Consider the following 17,089-nt stretch of genomic DNA (forward strand, 5'->3'; position numbering starts at 1 on the left):
AAACCTTCTACCAGATCATTAATGAATATGTTGAAGAGAACAGGTCCCAATACTGACCCCTGCGGTACCCCACTGGTCACAGCGACCCAGTTAGAGACTATACCATTTATAACCACCCTCTGCTTTCTATCCCTTAGCCAGTTAGGCTACGTTCACATTAGCGTTGCGCGCCGCTGCTTTTTTGCGCCGCCGTTTTGCGACGCGTGCGTTGTTTTTTGACGAAAATCGGACGCAAGAAAAATGCAACTTGTTGCATTTTCTTGCGTCCGACGCTAGCGTCAAAAACGACGCACGACGCACGTGTCGGGAAACGCAACGCGAAAAACGCATGCGTCCCCCATGTTAAACATAGGGGCGCATGACGCGTGCGTCGCCGCTGCGTTTCCCGACGCAGCGTCGGGAAACGCTAATGTGAACGTAGCCTTACTAACCCATTTACACACATTTTCCCCCAGACCAAGCATTCTCATTTTGTGTACCAACCTCTTGTGCGGCACGGTATCAAACGCTTTGGAAAAATTGAGATATACCACGTCCAATGACTCACCGTGGTCCAGCCTATAGCTTACCTCTTCATAAAAACTGATTAGATTGGTTTGACAGGAAAAAAAAAATTACCATTTTTTTGGACTATAAGACGCACCCAGGTTTTAGAGGTGGAAAATATGGAAATATATATTTGAAGCAAAAAATGTGGTAAAATATTTAATAACATAAATGACATACTATTATATGTGGTGTTATTATATATAATAGTATGTTATTATGTTGGAAGCTGCGGGTAGAAAATGGTGCTGCGGGACCAGTGTGGTGTCTGTAAAGTACTATGTGAAGACGCTGGAGGGTGAGTATAAGAATGGGGACACAGGGCTAAGTCTAGGTTCACATTGCGTTTATTGACTACGTTAAACGGACTACGTTACACCGCGGCATAACGCGGTGTAACGTAGTCCGTTAACTCCGCCATTGAATGCAATGGCGAAGGCATAGTTAGTGCACGCCCACAATGGGCGTGCGCTAGCGATGTGCCGTCATTTGAGTGATGGACCCGAGACGCTGGCTGCAGCGTTTCCGGGTCCGTCACTGCTAGTGCAGATGGAGCTAGCAGATGCTCCATCTGCGCTAGCGTGATGTAGCGCAGGCACTTGCGCTAGCAGCAGCCCGTTAGCGTATGTGCTGAACGGGCTGCTGCTAACGCAATGTGAACCTAGCCTTATATTTAAAACGTCACTCCAGCACTGAAAAATAACACAGGAGTGCTGCTTAAGATCCCATGGGAGAATTATAAATCCCAGCATGTCCTGCAGATCCTATGGCATGCTGGGAGTTATAGTTCACTACGGGAGTGGCAGAGTGCATTTTTATGTGCTGTAATCACTAACCTTTTAATTAATTATTTCTTGTACCGGCTGTGCTCAGTGCAGGTCCTGCAGCCAGCCATGACCGCACAGTGCTCTCCCTATTATGACCTCACCACAGATCATGTAAGATGAAGCTGCACTGTTTGTAGTGAGCTGTCTGCAGGATCTGTGATGACATCATGAAGATGCAGGGCTTTGTGGTCATGTGATGCTCCAGCCCGCCGTCTTCATGACTTCAGCACAGGTCCTCCACAGAGCATTCAGCATCGGCTGTCAGGTATGCGGCATCCCTCCCTCCTGTGTGCTCTTGTCCCCCCCCCTCCTTTACCGGACACAGATCTCCCCAGCCGCTGCAGGAATCCAGCACTGGGGAAACCATGTGTGTCCGCTGCTTAAGTGAAGGAATATTCCTTTGCTGCTCCCTGCTCCATGCTTACAGGTGGGCGGGGAAGCTGCTAATGAATATTCACTTCACTTTAAGTATCGGGACCATCCGGTTTCCCCTGCAAAGGAGACATTTTCCTGCCTCCTGCGAGTGCGATCCCACTCTGCCGCTGCCCCCTCCCCACATGCTACATTCTCAGCATAAGACGCATCCACACTTTCCTCCCAAATTTGGAGGGAAAAAAGTGCGTCTTATGGTCCGAAAAATACGGTAGGTCACTTGCACTTTTTTATTGCGTTTTTCTTTTCGAATATATTCTATTGCGCTTTTCACACTGCTTTTTTGTTTTTTTTGTTAAGTCATGCTTTATATAATGCTGCCTTGTTTTTGTTCTGTTTTTTTTTTTTTTTTTTTTTTTTGCTTTGACGTGGTATCCTATTGACCTATTGATATGATTAGATGGGGATTATGTTTGTTTTTTATGCATTTCCGCCACAGAAACACACTAAAAACGCATGTGTCTGTTCTACCAGCGGGTTTTCCACATGTAATGCAAGTCTGTGGGTCAAATCTGCACACTGTGAATTTGCTCCTTTTCTCCATGCAAAAACTGCAGCAGTTTAAAGTACAATGTATGTGGGTGGGGTAGATAACCCACTTTTGGAATTGAGGGAGCGCTGTGGATTTTTTTAAATCCGTAAAATATCCGTTCTACTCTGGACTTTAGCAGTGAATTATTATTATTATTATTTATTGTTATAGCGCCATTTATTCCATGGCGCTTTACATGTAAGGAGGGGCATACATAATAAAAACAAGTACAATAATCTTAAGCAATACCAGTCATAACTGGTACAGGAGGAGAGAGGTCCCTGCCCACGAAGGCTCACAATCTACAAGTGATGGATGAGAATACAGTAGGCGAGGGTAGAGCTGGTCATGCAGTGGTTTGGTCGATCGGTGGTTACTGCAGGTTGTAGGCTTGTCGGAAGAGGTAGGTCTTCAGGCTCTTTTTGAAGGTTTCGATGGTAGGTGAGAGTCTGATGTGTTGTGGTAGAGGGTTCCAGAGTAGGAGTGATACGCGAGAGAAATCTTGTATGCAATTATGGGAAGAGGAGATAAGAGGGGAGTAGAGAAGGAGATCTTGTGAGGATCGGAGGTTGCGTGTAGGTAAGTACTGGGAGACGAGGTCACAGATGTATGGAGGAGACAGGTTGTGGATGGCTTTGTACGTCATGGTTAGGGTTTTGTACTGGAGTCTCTGGGCAATGGGGAGCCAGTGAAGGGATTGACAGAGGGGAGAAGCTGGGGAATAGCGGGGGAACAGGTGGATTAGTCGGGCAGCTGAGTTTAGAATAGATTGGAGGGGTGCGAGAGTGTTCGAGGGGAGGCCACAGAGCAGGAGGTTGCAGTAGTAAAGGCGAGAGATGATGAGGGCATTGACTAGGGTTTTTGCAGATTCTTGGTTTAGGAATGTACGGATCCGTGAAATATTTTTGAGTTGAAGGCGGCAGGAAATGGAAAGGGCTTGGCTATGTGGTTTGAAGGAGAGATCAGTGTCAAGGATTACCCCGAGGCAGCGAGCTTGTGGGACTGGGGAGAGTGGGCAGCCATTTAAGGTAATGGATAGATTCGTTGGGGGGGGGGGGGGGGGGGTCACGTGATATGGGGGAAAGATGATGAATTCTGTTTTGTCCATGTTAAGTTTCAGAAATCTAGCAGAGAAGAAGGATGAAATAGTGGACAGACATTGAGGGATTCTGGTTAGTAGGGAGGTGATATCTGGTCCAGAGATGTAGATCTGTGTGTCATCAGCATAGAGATGATACTGAAATGAGATTCTATGAGCTGTCCCAGGCCAAAGGTGTAAATGGAGAAGAGCAGGGGCCCAAGGACTGAACCTTGTGGGACTCCGACAGATAGGGGGCGAGGTGAGGAGGTGGTGTGTGAGTGGGAGACGCTGAATGTCCGGTCTGTTAGGTATGATGAGATCCAGGATAGGGCCAAGTCTGTGATGCCAAGGGATGAGAGGGTCTGTAATAATAGGGAATGGTGCACTGTGTCAAAGGCAGCCGACAGGTCCAGGAGGAGGAGGACAGAGTAGTGCCGCTTGCTCTTGGCGGTTAAGAGGTCATTGGTGACCTTAGTTAGGGCAGTTTCAGTGGAGTGGTGTGACCGGAAGCCAGATTGTAAGCGGTCGAAGAGGGAGCAAGTAGAGAGATGGGAGGACAGTTCAAGGTAGACGTGTTGTTCCAGTATCTTGGAGGCATAGGGGAGAAGTGATATAGGGCGATAGCTAAATACAGAGGATGGGTCAAGAGAGGGCTTTTTGAGGATAGGTGTGATGGAGGCATGTTTAAAGCTTGAGGGGAAAACACCAGTTGTTAGTGATAGGTTGAAGAGATGGGTTAGGGTTGGGATGAAGACTGTGGTGAGGTTCGGGATGAAGTGGGATGGGATCGGGTCAAGTGCCCAGGTGGTGAGATGTGTTCTTGAGAGTAGAGTGGAGAGTTGATCTTCTGTAATGGTGGAGAAGTTGGTTTTGGAGGTGGAGGGCTGGTAAAGGTACCTTCACACTAAGCGAGGTCGCTAGCAAGATCGCTGCTGAGTCACAAGTTTTGTGACGCAACAGCGACCTCAGTAGCGATCTCGCTATGTTTGACACGTAGCAGCGACCAGGCCCCTGCTGTGATATCGCTGGTCGTGTCGGAATGGCCTGGACCTTTTTTTGATCGTTGAGGTCCCGCTGGGTAGCACACATCGCTGTGTTTGACACCTTACCAACGACCTCGTTGACGACTCAGACACCGACACATAGGCGTGCATTTGCGTTGCCTTTTCCGCACCCCTCCCCTCTGATTGGTGGTTGCTACTGCGTTCTGACTGGCGGTCATGCCTTCAACAGAAGGCGACATAGTAGCGCTTCCATCCTTTGTTCCTGACCGCGTGGTGGTTTGCAGATCGTTGTAGAGTTGTCCGGCCTGCGACTCCTCTTCGATTTATCTATTCTTCAACGGTTCTTCTGACACCTATATTTTGTGCACGGTAGGTATCGTTTGGGGTCTCAAATGCGTTTTTATTTTTCCTTAATGTATTTGGCAAGGCCGCCACCAATCAGAACGCAGTAGCGACCACCAATCGGAACTGAATGGGCGCTGAAAATGCAACGCAAATGCACGCCTGTGTGACTACAACGTCACACAGGACGTCCCTCATCGAGGTCTGAATCGTCATAATAGCTGCCATGTGACAGGGTCACAACGACCAACGACATCGTTGTACAGGTCGCTACAGGTCGCCGCATTGCTGCTGCGTCGTTGGGAAGATCTCACTGTTTGACATCTCACCAGCGACCACATAGCGACGCAGCAACGATCCCTGACAGGTCGTATCGTTGTCGGGATCGCTTTAGCGTCGCTAAGTGTGACGGGGCCCTAAGTCCGGAGGAAGGGCTCTGGGGGTTGTTGACCAAAACGGTCTCTGATGTTATCAATCTTCTGAATCTCTCCATTTGCAAAGCATTGTGTGCCATATAAAGTCTATGGCATGGGGATTCATCCAACATTTCTATTCAGGCTCTGCAGTGTTTGGTCAGTCATCATCAGGATAATTTGTCTCCTTAGCTGTAGCTACCCTTTTGTGAGATTCATAAAAAAAAGACAAAAGAATAAAAAAAGCAAACAAGAAATAAGTTTACTCAGAATAGAAAAAGAGAAAACAAATCTTAGAAATGACATAAAAAAAATTGAGTTTACTGCATTTAATGCACATAGTGGGAATATCTGGGGACTATAAAATCCAAACAATGAATGATATATTCTCATAGTTCCCTGGAGGCCTCTGTTTTGTGACCTTGTTCTTCTTCCGGTTGACCTGTGAGAATAAATACTTTGCTGCTTTGGGCTGTTTTTATCTGAAGTGTTCTGCCAGTAGTAAACATTAGGATTTTAAACCCCATTCACATATTAAGGAAAAAAAAGCCTGGATGCAGCAATGATCGTGCCACTAAATGTACAATCCCCACATTTATAATATTCCTGTCATGCACGTTTGCAGATTAGCTGATCAGGATTACTGTGTGGATCCACATTGCAGTCTATTGGCAACTACTGATCGGCTACAACCTTTTAGTATTCTGTCAGAGCTGATGAAAATCGGATCCATTTATGAAAAAAATCAGGATTTACCAGTTTTCTAATCCTGATGCCTGCTGATATTGAAAGAACTTGGTCTGCAACTTTAAATGGCACTCCCATCAGCTGGATTAGTGGGAAAAGTACAGAAAACTTCCATCCCAAATCCTTGTATAAAAACATCCAACTTCTATTCCATCTTTATTAAAAAAAAAAACAGCAAGTCACATTGTTTCGTATACTTCCTAGAAAACATCTGATGCGTTTCTGACTTGTAACCACTGTTATTATTAAGAGGAGGGGCGGCTACACACCAGAAACGCGTCAGATGTTTACTATGGAATATACAGAATAATATGACATGCTGTGTTTTTTATAATCAAGATGAAATAACATTTGATTGGTTTTATACATGGAATTGGGATGTGCATTTTCTTTTTTTACCTTTTTCCTAAAATCTGATCCGGCACATTGAGGGAAATCGGTCATTTTTTTCATGCTCAAGGAACATCCCTGACCTGTGAATGAGGCCTGACGCTTCCTGACTGGTGTAAGAAAACTCCTCTTTCACTTTTAGGCTATGTGCACACGTTCAGGATTTCTCGCAGAAAATTCCTGAGAATTCCGGACATTTTCTGCAAGAAATCCGCAAGAAAACCGCATGCGTTGTTGCCGCGATTTTGCCGTGGTTTGACGCGTTTTTGCCTCTGTTTTTTCCGGACACTTCCCAATGCATTTTGGAGAGGGAAATCCGCAAAAAAAACCCGGAAAAGTAATGAACATGCTGCGGTTTTTACCGCGATGCGTTTTTTTTTCACGGAAAAAAACGCATCATGTGTACAAAACATGCAGAATTCATTCTAAATGATGGGATGCTTATTGTATGCGTTTTTTTGCAGTTTTATAGCGTTTTTATCGGGAAAAAATGCAAAAAAACGCGAAAAAACCGCAACGTATGCACACAGCCTTACTTCTGTATTTGAACTTTGCAATATCTGTAGACTTTGGATGATAGTTCATTAACGTTTGAGACCACATTGCTCATGCAGAAGGAATGATTTATTTTGGCAACCAATGCTTTAGGGATATCGCTAATTTTCTCAGTTGACACTTGAAGTTTACTTTTAACCATTGCTCTGGTGCTTGACTACAATTTGCTTCTGTTCTATAATTAAGAATACAATTGTGGCAATTATTAGTAGTTTCGCAATGAGAGCGATGCTATGACACACAGAGATTCATCAGACAATCACATCAGTAGGGCCCATCTTGAAGCGCCAGTAATAAGTAGAATAAAGAGGTCGTCAATGCTCTGCCAGTATCTTTCTCTGGCTGTTATGGATTGCCAGTAGGTGAGGCCTAGTTGTCACCATGTATTGTCTGGTGGTGAAGCTCTTGTCTTGAGAAGGCCTTGGTTAGTCTCTGGTGTTTGCCACTGTATAGGTTTGCCGTGGAGTACTTTGATTATTGACGCTATTGGTCAATCAATATCTGTCCTGTTGCAGACCTGGCTTAGGGGGAGGCTCCTACTGCAGCTAGTTGTCTAACAGCAGACATAGGATAGTGATGAAGAGTGGAAAATGTCTTCATCACTTGGGACACAAGAATCAAAGAAAGAGGTTGAAGGTGTTTTTTGTTTTTTTTTCTTCAATGGTTATTGATCTTTAAGGCATGAGAATGAAGACTAAATGTGACTTGCCTCTAGTCGGTGTGGTCTGCTTTATTGGCAAAATAAGGCTAGGTACACACTGCGTTTGTGGCCACTGTTGGGTGCATACCCTCTGGAGACATAAACCCAACAGGAGCCACTGGTTGAATGTCCACTATGGGGACCCATTCTAAAAACTTATACTGCACGGTATACGTTTGGTTTTATTTTTCAGGGGCTCTGTCCATAGACAGTGGTATGCTGATAGAGGCCAAAAAGCCCACACTTTTGGCCTCCTTCTGTTACATAAAAGAAGTCCTCCAATAAATTCATATAAAATATATATTTTAGTAAAAAAAATATTTAAAATGGGATGACATCATATAGAAAAGAAACAAACAAACGTTAGGCAGGGGAATGAATCGGGTCCAACAATAATAATGAATACATGGAGAACAACAGTAAAGTCCCTTCATGAATTGATCAATAAATCAATAAAAGCACAGTGCTTGAAGTAAATCATGAAAAAATGCACGTAAATAAGGACCAAACACATCCTGCAGGACTGGGTGAAGTTATTTATATAGTGCAATGCATAGTAAGAGTGAAGAAACATTTCTCTGCACATCATAGCCAAACATAAAGACATATTAATCTAATATATAATTGCCTAGAATACTACTTCCTGCAATTTGTGCCAACTTCCGTGGTTTTGTCCGGAGCTAATGTCCGGAGCTAATGTCCGGAGCTAATGTCCGGAGATTAATTGCCTAGAATACTACTTCCTGCAATTTGTGCCAACTTCCGTGGCTTTGTCCGGAGCTAATGTCCGGAGATAATGTCCGGAGCTAATGTCCGGAGCTAATGTCCGGAGCTAATGTCCGGAGATAAGTGACGTCAACAGTGTCCAGTGTCTGATTGGTTGCCGCCTGCTGCGAGCGACCAATCAGAAACGTGCCGTACTGTGACACACTCCGCCCGCCATTTTGGTGTGATTTTTGAATTTTTACCTCTCAGCAAGTTTCTACTGCGTGGAGGCGGGCCCAGTGACGTTGCTCTTCAAGCTCCTGCCGAATTTCGTCAAAAAAATGATAATACCATTTACCAAAACTATATATATTTAGTTGTGAAGTGGTTCAGTGACATTTTCACACCAATTTTGAACTTTTGTTTGGTGTTTTCTCCATATACTGCCTATTATTTTTGTTCTTTCTTACTATTATTTATTAATTGTATTATTCTTACATTTGAATAAATAAAGTATATATGGATTCTAGACTCCCGATTCTTTAGAATCGGGCTGCCATCTAGTTATACGGTATATAATTACCTAAAGTCCAGACTGCCACAACGTACCCCCTGAAGCGCGTTTTGAGAATCTCTTCCTCAGAAGGGGTGCAGAGAAATGTTTCTTCACTCTTATAAAAGCACTGTGCTTTTATTGATTTATTGATCGATTCGTGAAGGGACTTTACTGTTGTTTTCCATGTATTCATTATTATTGTTGGACCTGATTCATCCCCCTGCCTAACATTTGTTTGCTCCATTAATTCCCTATGAGGATGCTGGAAAAATCTGAGCACATCCCACAAGTAGTAATTCATAGATGGTAAACTTGCAAGAAGGGCCCTCTCTCCTCTTGGTATCTGTTGTATTATGTGTTTCCTCTGTTACGTCTGTACAAGCACCCTCTGAGATGTAAAGTGCTGCGGAATATGTTGGCGCTATAGAAATAAAAAATACTATTACCGTATATTGGAGTGCAGGTTTCAGTAAGCACAGCCTCTTCCTTCCAATTGGCTAAACATTCTCTGTTCTGCCATGGGTGTGGGTCCCAGCATAAACCAACGTCATTCAACGACTTATCACCTATCGTGTGGTTTGGTTAGCTGCTTATATTGTCAGAGTATGGCACACTGGAAGTTGCACTTTGCTGTTGCTTCTGACTGTGGGCCACTATGTGGTTTTGTTTTGTTACCTCCATTTTCCATGCATTCTGCAGTGCTTCACGTTAAGAAATAAGACGGTAATGAATATAACCAGTGGGTGGATAAGGAAGAAGTCGATATTGATAGAGGTCAAGTATTCACTGCTATACTCCCAGTGTGACAGTGAATTATGGTATTTCTAGTTTATTAGACGAGATGCTGCAGGTCAGCTGATAATTTTTTCCCCCGTATGTTTTATATATATATATTTTTTTATATTTTTGAGGTTTAATAATACACTGTGTGCAGAATTATTAGGCAAGTTGTATTTTGATCACATGATACTTTTTATACATGTTGTCCTACTCCAAGCTGTTCAGGCTTGAGAGCCAACTACCAATTAAGTAAATCAGGTGATGTGCATCTCTGTAATGAGGAGGGGTGTTGTCTAATGACATCAAAACCCTATATAAGGTGTGCTTAATTATTAGGCAACTTCCTTTCCTTCAGCAAAATGGGTCGGAAGAGAGATTTGACGGGCTCTGAAAAGTCCAAAATTGTGAGATGTCTTGCAGAGGGATGCAGCAGTCTTGAAATTGCCAAACTTTTGAAGCGTGATCACCGAACAATCAAGCGTTTCATGGCAAATAGCCAACAGGGTCGCAAGAAGCATGTTGGGCAAAAAAGGCACGAAATAACTGCCCATGAATTGAGGAAAATCAACAGGAAGATGCCATTTGCCACCAGTTTTGCCATATTTTAGAGCTGCAACGTTACTGAAGTAACAAAAAGCACAAGGTGTGCGATACTCGGGGACATGGCCAAGGTAAGGAAGGCTGAAAACGACCACCTTTGAACAAGAAACATAAGATAAAACATCAAGACTGGGCCAAAAAATATCTTAAGACTGACTTTTCAAAGGTTTTATGGACTGATGAAATGAGAGTGACTCTTCATGGGCCAGATGGACGGGCCAGAGGCTGGATCAGTAAAGAGCAGAGAGCTCCACTCCGACTCAGACGCCAGCAAGGTGGAGGTGGGGTACTGGTATGGGCTGGTATCATCAAAGATGAACTTGTGGGACCTTTTCGGGTTGAGGATGGAGTGAAGCTCAACTCCCAGACCCACTGCCAGTTTCTGGAAGACAACTTCTTCAAGCAGTGGTACAAGAAGAAGTCGGTATCGTTCAAGAAAAACATGATTTTCATGCAGGACAATGCTCCATCACATGCCTCCAACTACTCCACAGCGTGGCTGGTCAGTAAAGGTCTCAATGAAGAAAAAATAATGACATGGCCCCCTTGTTCACCTGATCTGAACCACATATAGAACCTGTGGTCCCTCATAAAATGTGAGATCTACAGGGAGGGTAAACAGTACACCTCTTGGAACAGTGTCTGGGAGGCTGTGGTGGCGGCTGCACGCAATGTTGATCGTAAACAGATCAAGCAACTGACAGAATCTATGGATGGAAGGCTGTTGAGTGTCATCATAAAGAAAAGTGGCTGTATTGGTCAATAATTTTGTGGGGTTTTGTTTTTGCATTTATTTCTAAATTTTGTGCAGTTATATTGGTTTACCTGGTGAAAATAAACAAGTGAGATGGGAATATATTTGGTTTTTATTAAGTTGCCTAATAATTCTGCACAGTAATAGTTACCTGCACAATCAGATATCCTCCTAAGATAACCAAATCTAAAAAACCACTCCAACTTCCAAAAATATTAAGCTTTGATATTTGAGTCTTTTGGGTTGATTGAGAACATAGTTGTTGATCAATAATAAAAATAATCCCCTAAAATACAACTTGCCTAATAATTCTGCACAGAGTGTAAAGTTTTATTTTTTTTCAGGAAGTTTTGCACAGGCTTTAGAAAATTGTTTGGAAAATTGAAAAAAAAAAATGCATGAGATTCTTGCATTTTTAACCAGCAAAAAATGGTGTGAAGCCTATAGAATGAACACTAATAAGCCTTTATTTTGCTCACAATTAGGTAACAAAAACAGAATTAGAAAAATTGAAATTGGGTTACAGGCAGCTAACAAAAGAAGTGAATTCGGCAAAAGAAAAGTTTAAAGAAGCCGTTACGAAAGGTAATTTTTATATTTATTTCGAAACTTTAAAAGAGAGAAATCACCTGTAAATGCATATTGTTTTGTTTTTCACCTTGTATTATATTTATTGGGTTGGTATAAGACATTATTTCTGTTAAAACGGGTATTTGTTTCCTTGAGCAGCAGCCATTTCATTACCTGGAGGAAGGACGTTATTAAATAATTGGTAAAGTGTCGTTCTTCTGTGTTGTCCTTAGAGCCACTGACTGATACTGCTCCTGTTGAGGTGCCACCAGCATGTAGTACTGGGTCCGCGCTGCCAAATGCCGGTTCAGGGGGATCTTTAGTGGGCAAGTGTCCATAGTATTGAGCAGTTCCTTATGGGCCTCCCCAGAGGGACCTTTTTTCCAGTGATGATGGCTTGATAAGTCGCCTAAAATGTTTCCCGCTCTTCTGGATGATTGCCACACTCATGAAACCATAGGTTTCTACTGCCTATCATCATACAAAGATCCTATACAACCACCCCTGATAACTACATTCATAGTGATATTCATTCCCCTGTGGTCATCGCCCCTGTTTCATCATCACATGTACTGGTGCTCTACAGAGGGGACTACTCTATTCCCACCGCCACGTGTCCATACTCACTACATCATAACCTGCATCTAAACCCTCACTGAGAAGTTTCAGGCCTTTGGCGCGGGCCGCCCCTTCTTCCTGATACATCTGCTGCATCTGTCTTACAGCTGTATGTACGGGAGCCAAACTATTTCCAGAATAAAAGGGTTTTAATTCAAGTCGTGCAGCACACAGACCTAAAAAAGTGTCCTAGAGCTGTATTCTTTTAGAAATCTGTGATGGTCCGAGATACCAGATTTGTGCAATATAGCCACTTCAGCCATATCAATCAAAATATCAGACAATCATGGCATATGTGGTAGAGGGACCTGAGGTCGATATTTGCTCCCTGGCATACTCAGTATTCCAGGTACCCAGCCAGACTGCCCATAAAGACGTAACGGGCCATAATTAATAGCACAGCGCCAGCCATGACAAGTGAGATGGCAGAGCTCATATTACATTTTATTAGGCCTTTACATTTTACAGGACTCGTTTCTTGTTTGCAAATATTTCCTTCACATAAAGTGTTCCCTGGCAACACGACATGTGCGGTAGGGGCTAGCCACAATTCATCTGCTCGCTCCCCGGCTCGGTCGGCTCTTTAAATCAATATTTTAAGTACTAAGGGAGCTGTCGAAACATTGCACATTGTGTGAGAACTGTAATCAAGCCAATTCTCTCTGCAGGCAAGACACTGTGTGCTTCGTAAAGAGAAAAGACATTTCATAGGGAAACCAAGGTCTCTCTTTTATGAAATCCATCTGTGAATGGTCTTATAATGTTTCTTTATTATCTTGCCTCATATTGCACTTGATTAATATCCAACAATAACTTTAGATGCTCCCACTACATGGACAGCATGTTACCTATATGAACCTTGCGCCTGTTACTTATTGTTACAGTATGATCGCCATGTTGTAGCAGCCTGATGCATGTTTTGGGGGTGGAGAAGTTACAGTGTATGTGAAACCTCTACAGTCTTTAGTTATCCCATTACTGACAGATGCACACAGTGATTCATCAGCTTCATCGAAGATCAGCAGGGTTTCAACAAATTGCAAATCCCAAAAGAAATCCTCCATTCTTCATTCTACAGTCATTATGAGTATTAGGTCACATCTGTGGAACTGGAATGGAACTGTACTTATAACAATGTTAGCATAAACCAATAGTACAGGCGGTTTATAAGACACTTTATAGGTATCTTATCAGAGAAATTTGCTTGTTTCCCCACTTATCCACTCCCCGCTGCCTCCAGAACTAGTGAAAAAGCAAGTCAAGCGTGTCTTGTTCAGAGGAGTCCTATGACGCATCCTATTATTCTTTGTGGAAAAAGGAGGAGTGAGTAGCAGGGAAAGAACAGACAGAGGCAAATAGTAAAAAATGGCGCAGAGCTCAGCAACAAGTGTTTAATCTCAAATCAGAGCTTGATTCAGATCAGTACAGCTCAGCTCTGCTGATCTCAAATCAGAGCTTGATTCAGATCAGTACAGCTCAGCTCTGCTGATCTCAAATCAGAGCTTGATTCAGATCAGCACAGCTCAGCTCTGCTGTATAATGTTGCTGCGGCTTGTCTTTGAGCTAAGAATGTGAGTGAAAAGTAGGCAGTCCCCTGTGTGCTGTCTATAGGAGAAATCACTGCAGCTGCTCTCCTTCCCCAGCAAACCATGGATTGCAAGTTACAGATGGCGTATGCAGAGGGGAAAACTGAGGAGAATGCAGGATAGAAGCCACATAATGACCAGGAAATGTGTAATTCCTCATGTACACTCAAAGCTTATTCTGAAAAGTTACTTGGAAGCACAGTTCCCATTTAAGCTGAGTGATCAGGTCAAAAAACATAAAGGTATACTGCTTTTTAAAAAAAAATGTACATAATCTGTCATAATCCAGCTGGCCATAAGGCTGCAATGATGCTGAATTAAAGTAAGATTTAGAAGTTGGCTTACACCCGCATCCTGATATATTCACCAGTTGACATGGCTCCTTGCCCTCGGCTGGCATAACCCTTACCCTACATTGTTTTTACCGGTCTTTGTATTTTTGTGTTTGGTGCACCTTATTCACTTACTTAGTGATTTAATAAAAGTGAAGTTTTCTTTACCTTTCAGGCTAAAGCTCGCAGATTGTAGAGTGTGGGCTTCAGCTGTATCTGGTGTGTACGGTCATTCCTCTATGACTTAAAGGAAAGGCCTTTTGTTTGGATCTCCTGGTAATGCATTTTTTTGTATTTCAACAACACAGGAAAAGAGTCAGAAAAAGCCAAAGATCGATATGACAAAGCCACCATGAAGCTCCACATGCTCCATAACCAGTATGTGCTTGCTCTGAAAGGAGCCCAACTCCACCAGGATCAGTATTATGATTCCACTCTTCCTCTTCTACTGGACTCTCTGCAGACCATGCAAGAGGAGATGATCAAAGGCCTGTAAGAAATATGTCTTGCCTATAAGCAGTTTGGATTTTTTTTCTTAGATTTATTGTTGAGACTTTTTTTTTATATTCACTGTCAACTGAAACAAATTAGGATGTTTTTATAGGAGCATAAATGCCTCATTTGACCCTGGGTGTCAGCCAGGTCTCTATTTTTTCTTTTCTTAAGATGGTACCCAGTTGTCACTTACTCTCTATTTTGGATTGATCTGAACTGTTAATTTCAAGAGAACCTGTTAGCGCTCCTGATTTGTCTGTGTTAGTAATTGTGTTGCCTGTAGTATAACCATTCTGTAGCGTCTTTTCTTACAACTTGTGCAGGTCCTCTGTTGTTCCTACTAGAAATGTATGAATTATATGACCACCCTGGGCCACCAGTAGTGACTGGCCCTCACTCATTATACTGTCCAGTCGGCACGGACCGTGTCAGACAGAGAGAGGACTTTTTTCTTAGCTTTTAGCTTTTTAAAAAAAACAAACACTCACATTTCAGTGAACTAGATTTGGAGAAGTTGTGCTTTTTTATTTTCCCAAATGTTAAACTTTTTTTCTTTTAATTTCAGCAAAGGGATCTTTGATGAATACTGTCAGATCACCAGTCTGGTGTCAGATGAAATTGTAGCTGTACATAAAGAAATTGAGATGTGTGTCCAAGAAATAAATCCAACCACGGAGTATGAAACCTTTATTGAGAAACACAAGTAGGTTTTATGCATTAATGTCTCCAGTGTGTGTGTGTCTTCTGCTGACCTACTACAGGATTGAGGTAGACCCTGCCACCCCATAAAATGTGAGAGAGCTGTGGAGCGGTTGGTGTGTTAGAATGAGTTCCATAGAACATCTCCATTATGCCTCTCTGGTCTTCCATACAGTTTCCATTGCAATTTGCAAAGGCACTAAGGGCCAATTCATCCAACAGATTCTTCCAAAAATCTGGTGAAAACCTGTTTGAAATATACGATTTGCACAAAAATGTTGCGACCTTTTGGCATTTTTACACTCGTTCCTGCAAAGCTCCAGCCTCCTTTTGAAAAGAGGGTTGAGCTTTGCAATGACGGGGAGTGACAATGCACAGCCGACATATTCTTCATAATTTACACCACAACAGAGATCTACGGGCACCCCAGAATGGAGAGCGTTTATTGTGGTGGCTTATGGCAGGTGAAAATGCGGCACATGCATTAGAGGCGCACCTGTCACCAGGCCAGAGGTGGTCAATTTTGCTATTACAGTTTTAGAGATCTGGGCTTTTTTTTATTTAGTGCTAATACTCCTGGTCTTTACCAAGGGGGTGTGACTCACAAGATAATATTGCAGAGCAGCCTGCCTAAACTCGCACCCTCCAAAAATCCTGTTCCACCCTTGGTAAAGACTATTACATTTTGTCTGTGAATTCAAAGGCCCAGATGTCTGAAACTGTACATTGTGTTTTTTTTTTTCAATGCAAAGAAATAAAAAACCTAGAATACTCAGGGGAGTAGTGGGAATAAAAGGGCAAAATCTGGCCCCTTTCACCTGTTCCCAGGTCCTCTATGATGAATGTGCATGGGCTTACGAGATGTTGGTCCTCATGAAGCTGAGCCTTGTGCTCCTGCTGAGAACGTTGTCTACACAAATCTCCTGGATCACTTTACTGGAGCAATGCTGAGCTTTGTCAATTGTTTTTTGCAACTGGTAGACCCACAGAGGAGATAGTAGTAGTGAGCGTTTAGTGTTGTCTGCCGGCAGTGCTTTGATAATCGTCACTCGTCAAGGGAAACCATTCAGTTGGTTAAGGATGGCCAAATTGGAGACCTGTTAGGCTAGGTTCACATTGCGTTAATGGGTTAACGCTAACGGACTGTGTTGCACGGCAAAAATGTCGCAATTAACGCCATGCAACGGGTCCGTTAGCGCACCCATTGACAGCAATGTGATTTGTGCCTGTAGCGCATCGCTAGCGCATGCCATTTTCGGCAGGCGCTAGCGATGTGCCGTTCTTTTGTGATGGACCTCGGACGCTGCTTGCAGCGTCCGAGGTGCGTCCGAGGTCCGTCCCTCGCTAGCGCAGATCGGGGACGGTGAACGCAGACACAAAATAAACATTGCGTTAGCGCAATCCGCTAGCGCTATGCGCTTAACGGATTGCCCTAACGCAATGTGAACCTAGCCTAAATCACCTGGAGCTGTGTGGGGAGAAGCTAGTTAGGGGTGGCCTCTGTGTGGCCAAAATATGCATATCACATACTTGTAGTCACATGGCCACTCGTTATCACCGTGATTGGAGACTCTTCTAATAGTGCATAGTGAGGATTCACAAGTTTGCAGTCACACAATGACTGCAGACTTTAGTGAAAAGCCTGGGCAACCCCTTTAAACTATCTTTCAAGTAAATACAAACCTACCAGCAATTATTTATCCAGGCTGATTCCTGCTGCTCGTGGTTTGGGCACCATGAATCGACTGAAAGGTTCCCTTTTAAGATCTCGTAATGTACACAAATTCAAGTGCTGGCCTATTACTTTTAGGCCTTTATTGTATAG

General features: G+C 43.2%; 1 protein-coding gene across 4 annotated transcripts in view; it reads left to right on the plus strand.

The window, feature by feature from the left end:
* FER (FER tyrosine kinase) overlaps positions 1–17,089 on the plus strand; it is a 485,813-nt gene that overhangs the window by 109,301 nt on the left and 359,423 nt on the right. For all 4 annotated transcript variants that reach the window (XM_069752566.1, XM_069752558.1, XM_069752574.1 and 1 more), the window contains exons 6-8: positions 11,450–11,549; positions 14,379–14,562; positions 15,131–15,268. In XM_069752566.1, the coding sequence (XP_069608667.1) occupies positions 11,450–11,549; positions 14,379–14,562; positions 15,131–15,268 (422 nt within the window). The remainder of the gene's footprint in view (positions 1–11,449; positions 11,550–14,378; positions 14,563–15,130; positions 15,269–17,089) is intronic.

The sequence above is a fragment of the Ranitomeya imitator genome, chromosome 1, assembly GCF_032444005.1.
Source record: "Ranitomeya imitator isolate aRanImi1 chromosome 1, aRanImi1.pri, whole genome shotgun sequence".
NCBI lineage: Eukaryota > Metazoa > Chordata > Amphibia > Anura > Dendrobatidae > Ranitomeya > Ranitomeya imitator.